General features: G+C 37.4%; 1 protein-coding gene across 1 annotated transcript in view; it reads right to left on the bottom strand.

Annotated features, from left to right (window-relative positions):
- The window catches only part of PRIM2 (DNA primase subunit 2), a 92,392-nt gene that overhangs the window by 16,823 nt on the left and 55,671 nt on the right, over positions 1–19,898 (bottom strand). Inside the window, exons 8-9 of the mRNA XM_039730519.1 lie at positions 18,431–18,503; positions 17,300–17,485 (exon numbers count right to left, since the gene is read on the bottom strand). Of these exons, the coding sequence (XP_039586453.1) occupies positions 17,300–17,485; positions 18,431–18,503 (259 nt within the window). The remainder of the gene's footprint in view (positions 1–17,299; positions 17,486–18,430; positions 18,504–19,898) is intronic.

The following is a 19,898-nucleotide window of genomic DNA, read 5'->3' on the forward strand; positions in this document are numbered from 1 at the left end:
TTAACAGCACTGTATACTAAAATCTTGAGCTGTACTTTTCACATCACTTGCCTTAATGCCCACAGAAATTACTTTTAGTACCTAACTCATTACTTTATGCTGAGAAGCAGCTCTTGCAGTAAATAGAAACAGCAGCTACACAATAACACAACACAGCCTTGGGAGAGGTTGGATATTTTCTCACTGCTTTCTTGTAATCCTGTTTGGTTCTCTCTTTTTGCAGTGGCAGATGGCAGAGAAGAACACAGCTACGTGGTGCAAGTTGGCACATGTGCAGTTACACACATCACTGAGAGCATGGCAGATGGCAAAGAACACAGATACGTGGTGCAAGTTGGCACATGTGCAGTTACACACATCACTGAGAGCTCTCTCATCCCTGTGATTCAGCTTTTCCTATCATTGATCAAAAAAAACCAGGATTTTAGCAGGGCCAGTATCTGACAGGCTGTGTGGTCATCCTCAGTGGGAAGAAGCCATGAACTGGGGCATTTCATTACAGAAAACGCATCCTGCAGAACAGCCTTCTTGTGCACTGGGGAGTGAACTCCATGGTCAGCCTCATTCTCTCCTAATACCATTACTCTAGGATGTGCATAAAGGAAAAAAAACCAAAACATGAGGAGCAACCAGTTTTGCTAGAAAAAGCACTGAGGGAAAATTGGACATGTTTGAAATCTGCAGAAACAAGAAGGCAGAAGGATTTGTTCCTTCTTATTTAGTCTAACGCTCCAAATTGAAGTGGTTCAATTAAAGTTCATTGAACAAAATAAATTATAGACATGACATATCATGCATGTAGATGTTTGCAGGATCATTGTAATTGCTTGCTTTTAAACTATTTTATAGAAACAGCTCAAAAACCCACAAAACTACTATCACCATCTATTCTAACTGCAATCTATTAAAAGGGCATTATGGCAACAACTTGTAAAAGGTCAGACTCAAATAAAGTGATTTGAAAAATCACCAAAAATTTTTGGTGATTTTTGTATGAAATTTTGAGGGTCTTATTGAACCCTGATATGAACTTGCTCAACAGTAACGATGCTGCAGGAGCAAGTACATTTCCCTTCTACTCTGCATGACAGTTTCCACTGAGATGAAACGAAAGCAAAACAAAAAAATTATTCATAGAAAAGCTGGGTATGTTCTACACATTCCACCACAGTTGTGATAAATATCAACAGAAATTGCCAGTTACTATGAGACAGTAATACTGAAGCAACATCATTATACTACTGAGATGATCTACTGCTGGTCACACTTGACAGCAAGGATTCTCTCCAACTTTTTAACTCTATGGCCCACATCAGGACTATCTCATTTACTCTGCCTCTGTTTAGCTCTCTGAGCTTTCTAAAATCTGCAACACATTTATAATTTATGTGTGAGGTGAATGAGGCATGGCTTTGGCAAGGGAGAAAGAGATCAAGAAATGTATCTCATTTCAGCAATGAACTGATTCACACTGAGGCCAAGAAGCTGAGGCAAAGGCAGCCCTACCAAAAATTGTCACTTGGATCTTGGAATGTGGAAGTCTAGATATCAGCAGCAGTGTGAATTTTTGTTTTAAAAGAAACTTCAAGTCAACTCTCCAAGCTTTAACTTGATGGCTAAAGGCATAGTTTTTTAGGGACCTCTCATTCTTTTAAGCATGGCTGTAGGATGCAGGTGATGCCATCAGCAGAGCACTTCAGACCAGACAAGTGGGTAGTTCTGAGGTTTTATGCACCAGTGTCTGCTGCAATGAACTGACATGTCCATTGTATGATAATGAATGTGCTAGTGGTGATACTGGGTACCCTGGTGACACTGAGACTTTCTTAGATAACTTCTCCCTATAAGAAACAAAACACTGGGTAGGACAAAGCAAATAGTCCAAAGCCAGAACCAAGGAGGCTTGGGAGATAGCTCACTCGGTACAGATAAGTGTACTGTAGCAAGGAACTGATCTTTTGCTTTTATATGGTACATGAGTATCTGGGAAAAGCAGATTAATTTGTCTAATAAATGTTAGTTAAGACACATATACTATACTAGATAGCCTTCACTAGAAGATATAAAAAGTTAGAAACAAAAAGGGATAGATATAGATACAGACATCTACAAGCTATAAATTTGCAACTGGTATAGCCTAATACCAGATATCCATACTCCAGATAGGAAAAGCTTTTTTCAACAAGTTCTGATCACATAAATGCATACAAGGCCTTTAGATATGGGATGAGGATGGACCTCAAAAGGACCATTTAGCAGGTGTACGCTCTCCTCTGAAGGCAAGTTTTCAACAGACAGAGCAGGAAAGCATGGGTCATGTAATTATCAGTCTGATATAACAGAATACACTTTCAAAGCTAGCAAGAAATTACATTCCCCAGCCACTCCAATCACTGAACAATGGGTATCATGTCATCACGGACAGCTACCACCCCTATATCACTTGCAATATTTGCAGATTAGTATCTGTAAATATAACTAGGTGCCCCATAAAATTTGTAATCAAATCTGATATTCAGCATGCATATTGGATGGAAAATAATTTGCTGAAAGGTCTTGCAAGCCCTGTATGCTCAGGTTCACAGTTCCACAAAACTTTTATGTTTCAGTTAGAACTACTTTTATATATTCTTGTAAGATTTTACGCATCTATTCCTTACAGTACTGGGAAATTTATTTAAAGTCTATTAACTAAGCAAAATTTATTTATTTAAAGTCTATTAAGTAAGCAAAATGGTGCACCAACTTTGTCTAGCTTCTTGACTGACCACCTGACTAGATCCAAGTCTGCAAAATTCAAAGAAGTAATGGCTTAACACTTTTTTTTTAAACAGTCACTGGGTAATTTCCTGTCTAAAATTGTTGAGCCTGTGTAGATAACAGCTTCAGATTCATAAATTTATCACACACAGTCATGTATCTGCTGAAGTAATTTGTTCTCTTTTTCATTCATTTCCTAGGCAGGCACTCAAATCATTACTGTTGACATTGCTTAGTCGGCATATCTTTATCCAAGCAACTTTTCTGTTTTTAAGCTCATTCTTAAAATAACTTCAACTTGAGATTATCTTTTGCAAGCACAGTTGTATTTAGAAGCACAAATAAATGCTTCCCTATCTGCCAACAATAAAAACTTGTCCTAAATTACCATCCTGTAGCCCAATTTCTATCTCAAAGGTACAGACCAGAGACACCACCTAAAACCGAGCTGGAAAACTATTACATTGTGTAGCAGTCAGCACAGACCAATTCACAGCAGTACAAAAAAACCTTTTCCCCTCCAGTCCCATGATTATCAAACTACATGAGGCAAGGACCACTTAGCACTGGAGATGGTTTTATCTACTATAAGAAAATGAGAATTTTTTTATATCAAACACCTTGTATACTACCCATATGAGCATAAAGTGTGGGGCTGATGAACTAGCTAAAATCTGATACTGAAGGCTTTTATTTTCAGCAGTCTAAGCTTGCCTTCATATAATTTAGCTAAATACACAATTTATGTACACAATTTTTTCACACATTTACATGCACCAAGATTTTGAAAAGGAAAAGTAAAACATAAACCACAGCAGGCTGTCTTCTGCCTCAAGACACTGCATCAAATAATCAGCACAGCACATCTTAAAGCCTTCTCTATAACAACTTAATTTTTCTTAGGCACATGCTTGGTCACCTACAAAAGATTTTATTAGCTACTTCAAAACATTGCAATATTTGTTTCTGTATCTAAATGATTCTGATGGTTTCAGTTGGGATAAAGTTAATTTTCTTTCTAGTAGCTGGTACACTGCTATGATTTGGATTTAGTATGAGAATGATGCTGTTAACACCTTGATGTTTTGCTTGTTTATAATTAGTGCTTACTCTGAGCCAAGGACTTCTCAGTGTTCTAAGCTCTGCCAGTGAGGAGGTGCACCAGAAGCTGGGAGGAAGAACTGTCAGGACAGTTAGCTAAGGATATTCCAGACCACAGAAACCATGCTCAGTACATAAACTGCTCTAAGCTGTGTGGGTGCTGCTGGTCACTGCTTAGGGACTGGGGGGCATTGCTCAGCACATGCTGAGCACATTTACTGTGTATCACTTTTGGCTTGTTGGGGGGGTTGTGATTTTTGGTGGGGGAGAATAGAGGGAGGGGGTCCTCTCGCTATTTTTATTTTGATAACTAAGAAAGTTCAACAGAAGTAGAATAGTAACTAATTGAACCTGCAGAAATAAGATCCCACTCCAAACATCTAAATCCAGACATCTCTCATTAGCATCAATAGCAGTCAATGCAATCAGAGGAGTCAGGGGAGCAATTCCATTTGCTCTGGAGGCTCATTAAATAAATCATTCTCTAGACACTATTGACTATATAGGCTAGATTTCTACTGGTCATAATGACATTTTATAATCCAAGTGTAAAGAGAATGTATACTTAGGAGAACGTAAATTTAGTAGGTCTGTATCAAAACTGGGAGAAATCCATACTTACATGTATACCACAGCACCAGGTATTACAGGTTTACAGAGAAGAGGGATGAAGACTGGCCAGGGACCCAAAGTCCAAAAACTAATTTCCTATTGCTAGTTCAAGCCCTATAAATTCCCTAAACAAGAATGCTCTCATATGATGTTCTATACTTTGAATTTTACCCTAAGTCTCAGATTTTCAAACATGGCAACATCACTCAAAGAAATTCAGTGACTGAAAAACTGAAAAACATTCCTTCAACCAAAATTTGATACAACTGTGACAAAACCCCCTGCCTTTTACTGAGATACGGTTAAACCTCTTGGACAAGGATCAGTGACAAAAGAAAATGATATTAAGTCCCAATCACATTTCAAGATGTCAGCAAATCCTCAGTATAAGTGCAAGTTTTAAAAAATTGATTTAATTTCTGGATTAATTGATCATTGGAAAAAAAAATCCAACAATTCTTAAAATAAAATTACAAGGAGACTGAGGAATGAATAAAATTCCTCAGGCTGATAAGTATTCCTTATGTCTACTCTAGAAACATATACACTTACCTTTTTTGAAGCAGTCACAAAAGAATGACAAAAGCAAGGCAATGAAACACAAAACAGTACATGGATAGTTATGTTTATTAACTCTCTTGAACATAGAGTAAACCAGAGATTGGAGCTCTCCTAACAGCATCGTTTGGCTCAAGATCACGGCATTCTCTCTCTAAAAACTCTGCGGTAAAACCAGTTTTTTTTATTTATTAACAGGACAATAAAAGACAAAATGACATTTTAAGATTATGATCAAACAGAAGTGCAGAAAACCAGGTATCAGCCTTTGCTGTCATAATAAAGAGAACTGCTTACATACAAAGAGCATTTTATATTCTATCTTATGCTAAGTGCACTATAATCAAGACATATTTCAACTCTAGACTGCAATTACAAGAGCCTTTCTGCACTCAACAAAAGAAAGCTTATTTCAAAAATACACATGACTATTTTCCTATCCCTTTAGGTTTTTTATGACTAAAAGATGACTTGACTGCAGAGAAAATGGGAACAGAAGAATAAAGAAGCTCCACTACCAGACTGCTCTGAACTGTCTCAGAAGAAGTAACACACATTTCATTTTCAGTGCCTGCTGTAAACTTCTAAAAACAGGGAAGTAACTGTGGTACCAAAGTACAAGAAGAAGCCCAACAATTGTAATTGAATTTTTAAGTTTATTAGAATTCACTAGTCATGCCCCAGTTCTCATGATCCAAATTCAAATCCATTAAGTACATGAAATTTCAAAAAACAAAATAAATTGGAATTTAAATGGCAAAACTTGCCATAAAGGCCACGTTTCCACTCCTACATGTACAGCAGGTGACCAAAAGAAAAAGAAGGAAACAAAAAAAACACAAACAAAAAAATCCAAAAATTCCACAAAAAAACCCCATATTTAAGGACATTTTGTTTTTCTTTTTTGTAAGTGGACTTAAGAGGGGATGCAAGGAGATGTAAAAGCCCAACCTATGGAATTCAGTTTCACAACTAAATAGCATTGTACATTTCATACAAAATCAGAATTCAATCTTCTTTCAAGAAGTTAGGGACTGGGGGGGGTCCCTAAACTTGAACCCTATCATCATTTCCCTTTCCTAAATCAATATATTAAATTTCCAAAACATAAATTGCACATAGAACAAATAATCTATGAAGAGCTGTTCTGACTTTAATTATGAGATTCAACAGATTTCAAAGATATGAGGCAGAATGTTAAATCAATTCTGAAAGCAAAAGGACATTTTTATTTACATCGTGCCTATTGTGATATATCAGCAGTGTGCACATTTGATACCATATGGTGCTTTTCTGGATGACTGAATATGAAACACAGCAATAATTTATTGGCTGAGTATAGACTGAATATGACAGCTATTTGATATTACAGCAATTACATGGACATTATCAAAAAAAGTATTCAGAATTCTGGGTTTTATTTCTGAAAACAATTTCTACAATTCCAGGATATCTGAATGTTTGAAAAAATATTTGAAAGTATTATTTCAACTAAGAGTATCCAGATTAAAAAATTTTCTATGAAAACTTTTCTGTTCAAAAAGCACAGGAACAAAACTGGAAGACACCTGCTGTGTCATTCAGCTTGTCCTGGAAGGTAGTAAGAAGATGTGGATGAAAAGATTTGCATCTCAAAAACCACTAAACCCTGTCTCAGAACTTGGGGTAAACAGCCAAAGAGCTTAAATACATTAGCAGTGGTGTGTGCAGCAATGTGCAGCAGGCATTTTTCAGCAGATGGTTAGAGCAGTATGGTTAAGAAGGTATTCAAAAGAGTCTGCTAAAAGCTCTATATTAAGCAACACTCAGATACTTCACTATCCCTAAACTTAGAAATTTATCAGCCACATAGGCAAATCCACCTATTACTTTTCTTAAAATGTCATGGAATGACTTTCTTGCTGCTGCTGCAAAGGCCAATAAAACAAAAACCTCTTCTGACAAGTACAGTCCATCTACACTTATGATGAAGTGCAAAGACTGACAAGTGATTCAAAACTACAAAAGGAATATTAGAAAATTAAAGGTCTGGCTTCACCATTCATTTTTACACATGCAGTTCTAAAAAGACACTACATCAAGGAATATCTAAAGCAATGTGTGTTGCTGAGAATAAAACAAGTCATAAGAGAGTAGATTCTGATCTAAATTAGTTTCAGTACAGGAAAGATAATTATTGCTTTCACTCTCTTCACTGAAAGAACCTTATCACCAACCAGCTCATACATTGGATTATTAAATGCAGATTTCTGTGTCGAATATGTAACAACAAAGTGATCCTATTTCTTTTTATGGTAGCTAGCACAGTTAAACATCACTAAAACTATGCCAGCACTGTTAATGTTCTGGAAGAGAGATTATAGCTAGAGCTCTTCTCTACCCCTAAGACATGCCACAGGCTGAAAGACGGCCCAAAATCCTTCCTTTTAATGTAATTCAGAAGATGAAACCTGATTATCATACATTTTTAAAAGGTTAAAAAAAATACTGAACAAATTAAAGCACTTTAAAGTGCCTAATCATAGGCAAACGCCAGCATAACTTCGGCGTTACAACAAAGACTGCAGAGTTCCAGTTTCAGCTGGAATAACTGGGAAAACTGAAAAGAGGATTGAGTTGGGACTGAAAGAGCACACATTCTTAATATCATTTACTACTGTGTTTCTGCAAATATTTATTATATTTATGTGCACACTATAGCCTTCATGTATATTACAGTCTAATACTCTTCAATGTTTTCTAGTACCTCATCTTCAGCTGGGGTTCACTAGAATAACACCAATGAAACAAAAATATGATGGAAAATAATGGGTCTATACCAGATCCATTTCATTTAAGAAATACTACTTTAAGACTTTGAAACTATTATGCAAAAACTAGTGGTTTTTTAATTAGAAGTTTCTGCAATAAAAATACTCTCTTATGAAACACAGTTATAAAATGAAACAGATTTTTGTCAATGCTCCTAAGCTTAGATAACTGCAAGACACTGATATGATGATTTTTGGCTTGAGACAGGAAAGTTTCAGAGGGAAATACACAGAAATGTTGTTGAGTTTAATATGCATCATTAGCTACAGGGCATAATTAAAACATAATTATGTCCCAAAGACATTTCTTCTTTAGCATCCTTAATTTCACTGATAATCCTGTAAACACCCTGGGTTAAAAAGGTCAGGCAATACTGTTTAAAATAAATTCTCACAAGTACAAAGTAAAAAGGGTTTGCTTTGTTTTTATGCCTTCTAGTGCTCAGAACTTCCAGTGTGTCAATCAAAAAAGAAATTATATGCAAACTGAAAGAAAACAGTATCAAGTGAAGCTACAGATTATTCCCTGCCAAAAGGAACCAGTGCAGAATCTACACTTGGAAGGTGTGTGCATGTATATTTATGTATTTATGTTTACATAAAGTTGTAAGTTAACAGAACCTTCTCAGTGTTGATTACATATATAGCATATGGGCAGAAATAGTAAAAAGAAAATTACTTTCAACTTACTTCCCTGAAATAAGTGGAACATGTACTCATATTCACATCTGATTTTTCATCTGATTTATGTGTCAATTGAAATTATGATGTGCTCTGTTTACTTGTCTAATTTGGAACGAAAAGTTTTTGTTTAGTAGAGAGGTTAGAGCAACAATACCTACAAACGTATTTGTGTGAGAACTGTGAACAACGTAGATGTTACTGGTAAATCTCTTTGCAGCAAAGTCAGAATTTTTTATCCATCAAGAAAGCAAAAATGGTTATCAACGGCTTTGTAAAACTTGTACTATTAATCACATCAGGCAGTAACAACCCCAAATGCAACACGGCATGTTATTTTAATGACAGCAATTCCATACCATTATTTATATCCAAGTCCTAATAAAAATCATTATCTGATGCAAACAACTTCAAACAATTCTGATTTGATCTCACGATGCTTAATTAAACAGGAAAAAAACAGCTATCTCTAGCTCTGATTAGATGAGCTGATTTTCTGCAGCCTTTCCAGAATCACTGTGTACACAAGACTAAACACAAGTAACACTGACAACGCTAACAGGGACTTCCCTCCAGCCACGGTTATATCTTTACAGGCATTGCTAATCATCTCTGCTTCTGATACAGCAACTAAGCAATCTTGTCCCAGTTCCTTCCTATGATCTGGCAGAATTTAACAGGACTGCAAGAAGCTATTCAAGTATGATCACAAAAGCACAAAAAATCATTTATGTTAGAAAATACCTTCAAGATTGAGTCCAGCCATAAATTTAACACTGCCAAATCCAACACTAAGCCATGTCCCTAGGCACTTTCCTTCTTGGAATACAATCAAGTGCAACCCCTGTCAGTGTGCTTTCTCAGTCCTCTCACTTCCAGAATCCATTACAAATCTCCTTCCCACTGCTGTAGTCAATAGGCACACACAACAAATTGACAAAACCTAACCACGCAGACCAGCCTGTCAGTAATCCACAAACAGGACTCCAAGGAGCTTTCAAAATTCTGAAGCACTCCGCAAAAAAAGGGAACAGAAGGCTAGCAAGCATAAGCAAATGTGCCCAGGACACACAGGACATGAAGGAAACACAGGACAAATTCCCACCTATAAAACACAACTTTAGATAATAATATATGATAGCAAGAATCTTGCACAGACTTAACATACATACCATGATAGCTACAAAGCCAAAAGCAACCCAATTTTAATGGCAATTGAAGCTTATTTTCATTCAGGTAAAGAAAGATATTACAATTTTATGATTCTATGATTCTAAACTCCGTGGACAGATGACAGAGGTTTTTTAAGAAAATCCTACTTGTCAGGCTCAGCTCTAACTATTCATATGGAACCAAATGGTGAAGAACAATAGCAGACCACAGAATAGGTCTTCAGGATTTTCATATATTTTAGTCTTATTCCCCACTGCTAATTAGCACGTGACCATAGCCAAAGGAAAATAAAATCTTTTTCCAAATACAGCCAACAAGAATACTACTAATTCAGCTTGACTTAAATGTAACACCATTAATCCATGTATTTATAGCTTGAAGTCATGTGTTTAATTCTCATGCCTGGTTGTATAAATTTTTATGATAAAACAAATTCATTCAAAACACTTCTGCACATTGCTTATTAAAATACAAAAGGGACTCCAGACTATACTCTTCAGCCAGGATCAAGGCAGCTCATCGATCTCAGCAGCCATCCATCTTCATGTGAATATCACCTACAAAAACAGTTATGTCCCATTTGGACAACACACCTCTCCTCCTCCAGGCTGCAATTTATATGCAAAAAAAATACTGAAGATGTTATATGAAAGGAATAGATCTCCTGATGTTTGATTCACTGATATTAAGCTGATTTCTGGAAACTAACATGAATAATTTTTTAACTTGGTGTTCAGTATATCACAGTCTCAAAGGCTGCTCAATTCCTAACAACCATCTCAAGATACAACTCAACATCTTGGTGGAGTCACTTTGCAGTTATGCACAAATACTCTGATTTCATAGACTTGTCTTTCTTTTCTTTACCTGGCTCTTTTCTTTAGCCTTTGGGGTTAAAATTCAAACTAAATATTAATTTTTAGTTCAAACCTACATGCCTAGTATTTAGGCCTTGGACCATCTACTTACTGTCTTGAGACACCTAACAACTGCACATTACTGTATTTTTCTTTGAACTTGCATTGAAAGAAAAGATTTAATGTAAATTAAAGTACAGTACATTTGGGAATAAAAATGAGTTATGCAAATGAAAAATGCATTTTCATGCTTCTTCTGACAATTAAATCACTTTAAGCATGTTATTAAAGAAATTTCAAGAGCTAACTTTGTAGAATATAAAACACATTTTGAAACATACTGTTTGAAACAGTTATACTACATAAGTATTGCCATTCAACATACAATAATGTTATGAATGGATTGCAATTTTCCCAAAACACAATAAAAATTATTCACTCAACATCTTAAAAATTCACTTATTTTATTTCACTACAACTATAATATGAAATTATACATTCCAAATAATCAAAGACAAATACAGACAGTAAGTGGTTCCACTGAAGCTAATTTTTACAGTCATTGGTGGAAGGAAAAAAACCTTTGTGATTTTATGGTAAGTTTAACACAAGACCACAATTTAATCAATAATGTGAATATCTAGGCCCCTGATAACTAATGAAAACAGCAACAACATTCTTTACTATATTAACATTTTGTTACCATGACATAGTCCTTCACTGTAGAATTCAGGAAAGAGGATCTTACTGCCAATATATGCTGCACTTTTATTACAATTTTGTCTTATATATCCTAGTAGAAAAACTACACCTTTCTGAAGTTCTATTTCAGTCTTCATACATCTCAGGAGAATTCCAGCCTGGCCACCTATTTACATTACCTTTCTACTGATGTACAATTTTTTTTTTTAAACGCGATTTTAATCAATATAGAGGCATTTCGAATTTTACCTTTATCCCTTAGATGTTAAATATTGTGGCTTGCTGTCCAAAATGCCATTCTACCCTGCAGATTTGTAAAGTTTACATAATTAAAGAATGAAAATAGCAGAAACATTCAGAACATTCATAGAGAATTAGAATTAAAAATATGAGAGAATAAAGATCCCTTTCTGATTTATGAATCAAAACTTTCCTAAAATAGTAGCCAGCAATACCCAATATAAAGGGGGCAACTAAGAAAAAAATATAAGAGCAAAACAACCCACAAATCTCTAAGAACTGAGAGAGTAAAATAGGAAACCCAAACATAGCCAATTGACTGATAGAGAAAATATTTCTGAGGATTTGAGCAGGTGGAGGCTGTTTTACAGAACCACCATATCATCCAAACATTACAAACTGCACTGGGGATAGTTGTATATGCTTAGAAGCAGTGACCTGAAGATTGCCAAGGGCCTACCTCTATTTTCATTTAAATACAAAGGGCTTTTAAAATAATATAATTGTACAGGTTTACAATGCATTAGAGCATAAACACTTCTAATTTACATCTATACATGATACTTGTTTATTCCACACTATCTTGTCTCCCTCTAGTGGTTGGCTCTCACAAACATGGGCTTCTACCTGGATTCAGCCCTTCTGCAGAATCACAGGGTAATTCAGGCTGGACAGGACCTCAGGAGGTCCCTGCTCCACACTCGCCCCCTCAAGGAATTTCTGACTGGCCTTGGTAGAAACATTCATCACCAGCTCTCTGCAATCAAGGTAAAGGCTCACTCTTGAATCCAGACTCAAGAACCTCCAAAGATCATTTGGAAAATAAATCAAAGAGCCAGGAAAATAAAGTCGCTGGAACAATCATTTGGGATGTATCGTCATCCTAAAATTTCATTGTTTTTTAACAGAGTAGGAGATATGTTTCTTTGCATATTGATGCAGTATATAGCCATCATATTATCTGTCCTCAGCTTCATACATGACCAACGTGTGGAAGAAACATGTAGAATATATCAATGATCAACTCCAGTTCAAAAGCTTCATTGCAAAGGGTTTGCTTCTTTAATAACAGACCCTGAGCAAGGTTGAAGTTGAGTGAACTTTCCTCCTCCTTCTTCCAGCAAAACATCTGTCATGAGGACCTTCCCCAGCAAGAAGGGATGAAGAGGCATACCTCAGACAACCAGAGAACAACCTGCTCCTCACCATTTGCAATCAACTGTGACAGAAAAACACGCCCTATGAAACAACAGTAAGTCAATCTGGAAGACTGACTCAGGATGAATAAAAGACTTTGCCAGCCTGAGTGCCACCACATCTCTAAAGAAAGAGCCCTGGAACACAGGAGCTAAAGAGCCATAAGTAGTCACAAAGACAAGAAAGCTGTTCTGTCACAAAGGATAGTTTTGGAAATATAGTAATACTTTCATTTCAAGATTTATTAAATAAATAAACCCCCATGCTCTTGCACGATTTTAAGATGCATTTCAGTAGCATATGCAACAATAATTAAAATTAGTGCAATATCAAACTGCAGCACCAAAGGAATTACTTTTCAACAAAAGAGTGTATAACTAGTAACTATTACTTCTGCACAATGAGGCAAAAAATCAGAGTACCAGAAGAGAGCATTTAGTACCACCATACACCAACAACTGCTAAGAAAACAGAACATGCATCAGAAGTATATGTAGCAATGGGAAGCAAAAAGTGAGGAGCTGCCTTAAAGCCTTCCATCTGTATAAAAATCTCAGATCCAGGCTATTAACTAAAGAACTAAGTGAATAACACCTTAAAGAAACTGATTCTGCATTCTTTCTTTCCTTTGTTCTAAATACTGCATTATCTTTCAACTCCTCCTTTTCACATTCACAGGTTAATCATACAAAAATATCTGAAAACAGCAACAAACCCCACTACAATGATATCTGTTAGATGACTTTATTTTCAATTACGAAAGCATTTTTACATCTGCACTCTAATTATTTAATTTGTCTTGTCATCTTACTACCTTTATATATTTTTAAATCATAGTGGAGTTACATCCCCCCACCATTTTTTTGGTGGTTATTTTTTTGGACAAGGTCAGGAGTTACTTTTTAAGCAAGAATTGTGAAAGAATCTATGAGAATCAGTATCTGTTTAGAATAAGATTTCAATTTATAGGAAAAAAAGCCAGTCTTAAAATAACACTGAAGTTATGAAGCCAACTGGCACAACCATTCACTCAGAAGTAATGCATCTACTCCTATTAGGCAGCTGATCCTTTCATCTGAAAAACAACAATTTACCATTTAGGCACTCTTAACCTAGCAATCTGCAGAGTAATTTTAATTGCAGTGCCTAAATTAGAAAATGTTTTATTTTGCATTCTGCATTTGTCCCTGTTGTGAAATGCCAATAGATGACCATTCCCCCCCTCACTCCACCAACAGAGCATCTCTACCTTCTTTGTTTGTAGGTGTCACTTGATTTTTTTTCCCCACTGACTACATGATTTCACACTTCATTCATACTTCATGGATTCCTCTCTAAAGGTAAAATATAACTTCTTAAAAGCTTTTCTACAGTGTTTTTATCAATGAGGCCTGAGGTATGCCTGAATCAGTTATTCAGAGCATAGGAGGAGTTCTTTTTGTGCAAACGGTCCATATGCCTATGCTCAGCCCGGAGACCATGCTTAGCCAGTTTGCTAACATGTTCATGGTAACTCCCTTCCTGCTGAAGACTGAAGGTGTGTGCCAAGAATTCTTAGGATTTAAAATTGCCATAGATGTTGCAGCAATTAAAAGACAAAAACGAACAAACAATTTTTAAATCATAACCATTTCCAGCAAATTGAACACTCCCTCTTTGCAATATAAGAGTCAATAGGTAATACAACATTAACCTTAATCTTTACAAAGTATCATGCATATATCTTCACAATGCTCCAGTAAAATGAAACAGTGTAATTAATTATCTCCACTCTACAGGAAAGGAACAATGGCACGAATGCCAGAAAATAAAAATGTCAAAAGAAAATAGTTATAAGAATTGCATTAATCTTCCTTTTTTCAGGACATTAAACACTGTATGACACTACTGTGAAAAATCATGGGCCACCAACCTCAGTTAGAGACATGAAAAATTAGTTTTCTCTTTCATTCAAGATTGAAGCTAGTTATCTAGAACTTGAAAAGGACCAAAATTACATGGAAGTTGCAGCTTGCTTGTGAAAAATGCAGTAACTTAACCCCTTGTTTGATTCACAATAAGCCTTCTAACTCTTGAAGCTAAACACAGGATCATAAAACTTCATTTCTAGGGCCCATCAACAGAGATGCTATAATATAAAGTCATAACCTTGTGACTGAAAACAGGATCCAAGGTGCACACATGTCTTCATACGTGTGCATGTACACATTTGGCCAAAGCACAAGTAGATGGAATCAGATGTGTTCTCCCAATATTTTTATGCTACTGTTATAATTTCTCATAATTTGTTTTAATTCTTTCAATTCCTTTAAGCACAGGATATGTCAACTGAAAATTCTGGATTTTCCTGAATTCAGGTAGTGTTGTGGTTTAATTCTGGCTGGATGTCAGGTGTCCACTCTCTTCCTCAGGTGGACAGGGGAGAGAAAATAAAATTAAGGACTCAAGCATACAGAGGGATCACTCATCAGTTACTGTGACAGGCAAAACAGACTTCACTTGGGGAAAGTAATTTATTACCAATCAAATCAGAGGAGGGAAATGAGAAATAAAAACAAATCTTAGAACACCTTCCCCTCATCCCTTCTGTCTGCCAGGGTTGACTTTACTCCTTGTTCTTCTACCTCATCCCACAAGTGGTGCAGGCTGACAGGAAATGGGAGCTCACCACACATTTCTGCCACTCCCTCCTTCTCAGGGGAGGACTCCTTACACTATTCCCCTGCTCCAGAGTGGCATCCTTCCCACAGGAAATAGTTCTGCATGAACCTCTCCAATGTTGAATCTTCCCAAATGCTGCAGTTGTTCACAAACTGCTCCAGCACAGTCCCTTCCATGGTGTGCAGTCCTTCAGGAACAGCCTGCTCCAGTGTGAGTCCCTATGGGGTCACAAATCCTGCTCCAGAGTGGGCTCCTCTCTCCATGGGGCCACAGGTCCTGCCAGGAGCCTGCTCCAGCATAGCTTCCTACTGGGTCACAGCCTGCTCCAGGCATCCCTCTCTGCTCTGGGGCATGAGGTCCTCCATGGGAGGCAGGTGGATCTCTTTTCCACCGTGGTCCTCCATGGGCTGCAGGGGCACAGCTGCCTCTCCATGGGCTGCACCAGGGGCTGCAGCGGAATCTCAGCTCTGGCACCTGGAGCACCTCCTGCCCCTCCTTCTGCACTGACCTTGGTGTCTGCAGAGCCGTTCCTCTCATGTATTCTCACTCTCCTCTCACTGGCTGAAGCTGTTATTGGGAAGGGGATTTTTACCCCCTATGTTATCCCAGAAGTACCACCCACCACTGCTGATGGGCTCAGCCCTGGCCACAGGGCTCCCTCTTGGAGCCAGCTGGTTTTAGTCCTGTCAGACAATGGGGGAAGCTTCTGGCAGCTTCTCACATAACCTAACCCTGCAGCCCCATGCACTACCCAAACCGGGACATAAACCCAATACAACTAGTAATTAATTGGCATTCCATTGCAACATTTACTGCCATTCTTCTGAGATCTTCTTCTTGAGACCTTTGTAAAAAAATGCATTTTGAAGGTTTTTTTAAGAAACTACCAATCTCCTTTTAAATCAAATTACATTTAAGGAACTAGATAAAGAGAGGTTTAGATACTCATTCAAATCATACCTTTAAATCCCTTTTTCCTTCCCAAAAAATTTGCAGACAAGTTGATCTATCTTCTGGATCTTGAAAGAGGCATATGTACCATAATTCATTTTAGCCTACTTTATTTTTTGCCCTGTATCTTCTATAAATAGCCATGGCCCAGAGAAGCTAAGGTAAGGAAAGATTGTCTACCAAGCGCTCCAAAAATGCTTCATGTACTCTGGAAGGCTGAGATCTCACAATATTAAATACAAAGTATCATACACCACACAAAACTGATATAAATTCTGAAACTCTGCTCTAACACATACCACAGGCCAGGCAGAAAAGGATGGGGGAGGAAGCCTGCTTCATGGTACCTGAATTGTTCAAGGTAAGAAGCAGTCTACAATTCTCCAAAAATTAGACACTACATCTTCCTCACCCACAATACTCCCAAAAATATTGACAAGAGTGAGGCCAGTGACTGATATGTCAGTAATACCTCCCATTGCACTGAATAGTATTTTTTTCACTATTTCCTTGAACATATTCTTCTGTCTTCTGTCCCCAGTTTCTTCTTTCATTCTTCAACTGTAAATTTGCTACGGCAAGACTACTTCACACAGAGCTGCCCAATATTTTTTATTTTTTTTTAATAAACAACAAAAAGTCTAACCTCGTCTTTCAGACAGTACAGGGTTTGGTCACTGATCTGCTTGGTGAATTAATTTAGTTACATAGTACCTGTATTCCATAAAGGACACTGGTTTCCTAGTAATTTACTGGGAAGGTTTTTCTAATCCACACTTATCAACAGCCTCTTTATGGTCTGCCTTTTTTACCCATAGCTCAGGTCAATACCCAACAAAATAACTAAAACTATAAGCAAAGAGAACAAAAAAAATCCTCCCACCTTTAAAAAGGTGTACCTTTTGCCCAGTTTTCTACTTCAAAAACCATCCATTCAAATCTGTAGCACAACATACACATTAACTACATCCCCACATTTACATTTTCTTCCATTACCTTATCTGCATCCACTTTTCCTCTGATAAATTCTTTCTTCCAGAACTCCAGTGCCTGTTCCAGCGTCAGGCCGATGCCTTTCAGGAAGAGCCCGTACTGCATGCGGCCGCCGTGCCGGAGGTGGTGGCTGTCACGCAGGGCTCTGTGCAGCTGCCGCATGCACAGAGGGAACGACTTCACAGAGAGCTGGCAACACAAGAATTTCTGTTTAAGGCATACTGATCATTTAGTTTGTAGGATATGTGTTTACTATGATTATTAATGAGCTCCATTTGAAAATGCCAATGGCTGGAAGAAAAGACAGGAATGTACAGAGAGCCTTGGGAGTGAATTCATAACACAGGTGAGTGCATAAACTCACCTGTGTTATGAATTCACTCCAATTCAACAACCACCTCAAGAACAAAATCCAGAGGACAGAATAATACAGCTGGTACTATCAGACTGTCTCCAGCTACAAAGTTAAAAATATACCCACACTTGCATTACAGTATTTCTTAACTCTGCTTTTTTTTAGCATCTGGAATGGCAAAATGACCTTTTATAGAGTTCTGGGGGTTGGGGAAAGGGAGGGGATTTTAATTCACTGCCAGAGAAACACTGTCATGGTTAAGACCGATGTTGAAAACACATGGTTCTTAAAATTCAGATGAAGAAGTTATGTTTTGAATGGATTCTGCACAATTTATGCATGGTGTTTTACATCCCATGTTTTACTTCCATTTTATTTACTTCCTTGTTTTTAAAACTCTGCCTGTAAATCAAAAATCAAAAACCAGCATTAGAAAGACTAATACTGCAACACGGTAATCATAAACTTCACGGTTTGCAAGACTGTCAAATAAGAAAATTTTGTTGTATTCTGCTTATAATTAAGTATTTGTGGAAGTACACAAAACTGAACAGCAAATTAAGCACTTCACTGCAACTTCACTCTGAGTCTGAATCCTGATTAGGAAGCATTTTCAGCTAATTCTGCTCAGTCTTGAACTTCAACGCAATTTCCTTCAACAGTTACAAATCAAGCATGAATAAAACAAAGATAAGGGCTTTATATTTAGTTTGTACAGAGTACTTGAATTTAAAAAGTTATACTTCAACATCCTATATGACTCCAGAAACATAACTTACAGCATCAATTTGATCTAGAGAAATTTTTCCGGTGTTCTTTTGGACGCTGTAATCTGGACCAACATAAGAATGGCTGAAAAAGAAAGCAAACAGTATGTCATCATTTAAAGCAGTTCCAAAAAAATTTTAAGTTTAGAAATTTTGAAAGAAAATAATTTATCAATTTTAGGCTGCAGATATTTTATATCAGGCAAAAATAAGAAACCAAGTAGTTAGGACTCATAAAACCAACATGAGAGCAAACATAGCAAAGAAACCCTCTTTCCCTTCATCTGAAAGGAGAGGTGAAGGATTATATAGGACTTAGATCAGAGAGACCACTGAAGATCATCTAGTCCAACCCCTGCTCAAAATGGTGTTTGCTACAGCAGGTTGCTTAGGAGCTCATAAAGCTGGGTTTTGAGCATATTCAAGACCCAGACCCATAACCTTCTGAGTAACCTGTTCCAATGTCCAACCATTCTGTAAAAAAAAAAAAAAAAAAAAAAAAAAAAGGTTTTTTTTTTTTTAGGAAGAAAACCCGCAACCTGTTCCAATGTCCAACCATTCTGTACAAAAAAAAAAAAAAAAAAAAAAGTGTTTTCTTATGTTTAGGCAGAACTTCCTGCATATCAGTCTCTGCCCATTGCCTTCTGGCCTATCACTGGTTACCACTGAGAAAACGCTCATTCTTTTTTTACTCCTCCCTATCAGACACATATTTACATGCACTGAATAAAATGCACACACACTTCCTGAAATCTATCTCCTCCAGGCTGAACAACCTCAGTTTTCTCAGTGTCTTCTTGTACATATTGGGGAGCCCAGGACTGGACACAGGCCTGCAGAAGTGGACTCAGCAGTGCTGAGTACAGTGGAAGGATCATCTCCCCTGACCTGCTGGAAGTGCCCTTCCTAATGCCATGCAAGAGGACTGTCAGCTGTCTTTGCTTCACAGGTGCTCTGGTGGCTCACAGCTTGCTGTCCAACAGGACCCCAAGGTCTTCTTCTGCATTCACAGCAGAATTCAACCTCAACCTTCAACCCTCAACTTATACTGGCTCATGGGGTTATCCTCTTCAACTGCATGCCTTGCTACTTCCCTTTGCTGAACTTCATAGGATTCTTGGCAGCCCATTTCTCCCTTTTGCTGTCCAACAGGACCCCAAGGTCCTCTTCTGCATTCACAGCCATTCAACCCTCAACTTACACTGGCACATGGGATAATCCTCTTCAACTGCATGCCTTGCTACTTCCCTTTGCTGAACTTCATAGGATTCTTGGCAGCCCATTTCTCCCTCCTGCCAAGTCCATCTGAAAGGCAGAGCACCCATCTGGTGCAAACCATTCTCCCCACTTTTATATCATGTGAGTCTTGCCAAGTACACACTGAATTCCATCACCCAAGGCAATAAAGTAGAAGCTAAAGAAGATAGGACCCTAGGTACTCCACTAGGGATTACTGTACTTAATAGATTTTTTTCATCAC

The sequence above is a fragment of the Passer montanus genome, unplaced genomic scaffold (assembly GCF_014805655.1).
Source record: "Passer montanus isolate IOZ18808 unplaced genomic scaffold, ASM1480565v1 scaffold11, whole genome shotgun sequence".
NCBI lineage: Eukaryota > Metazoa > Chordata > Aves > Passeriformes > Passeridae > Passer > Passer montanus.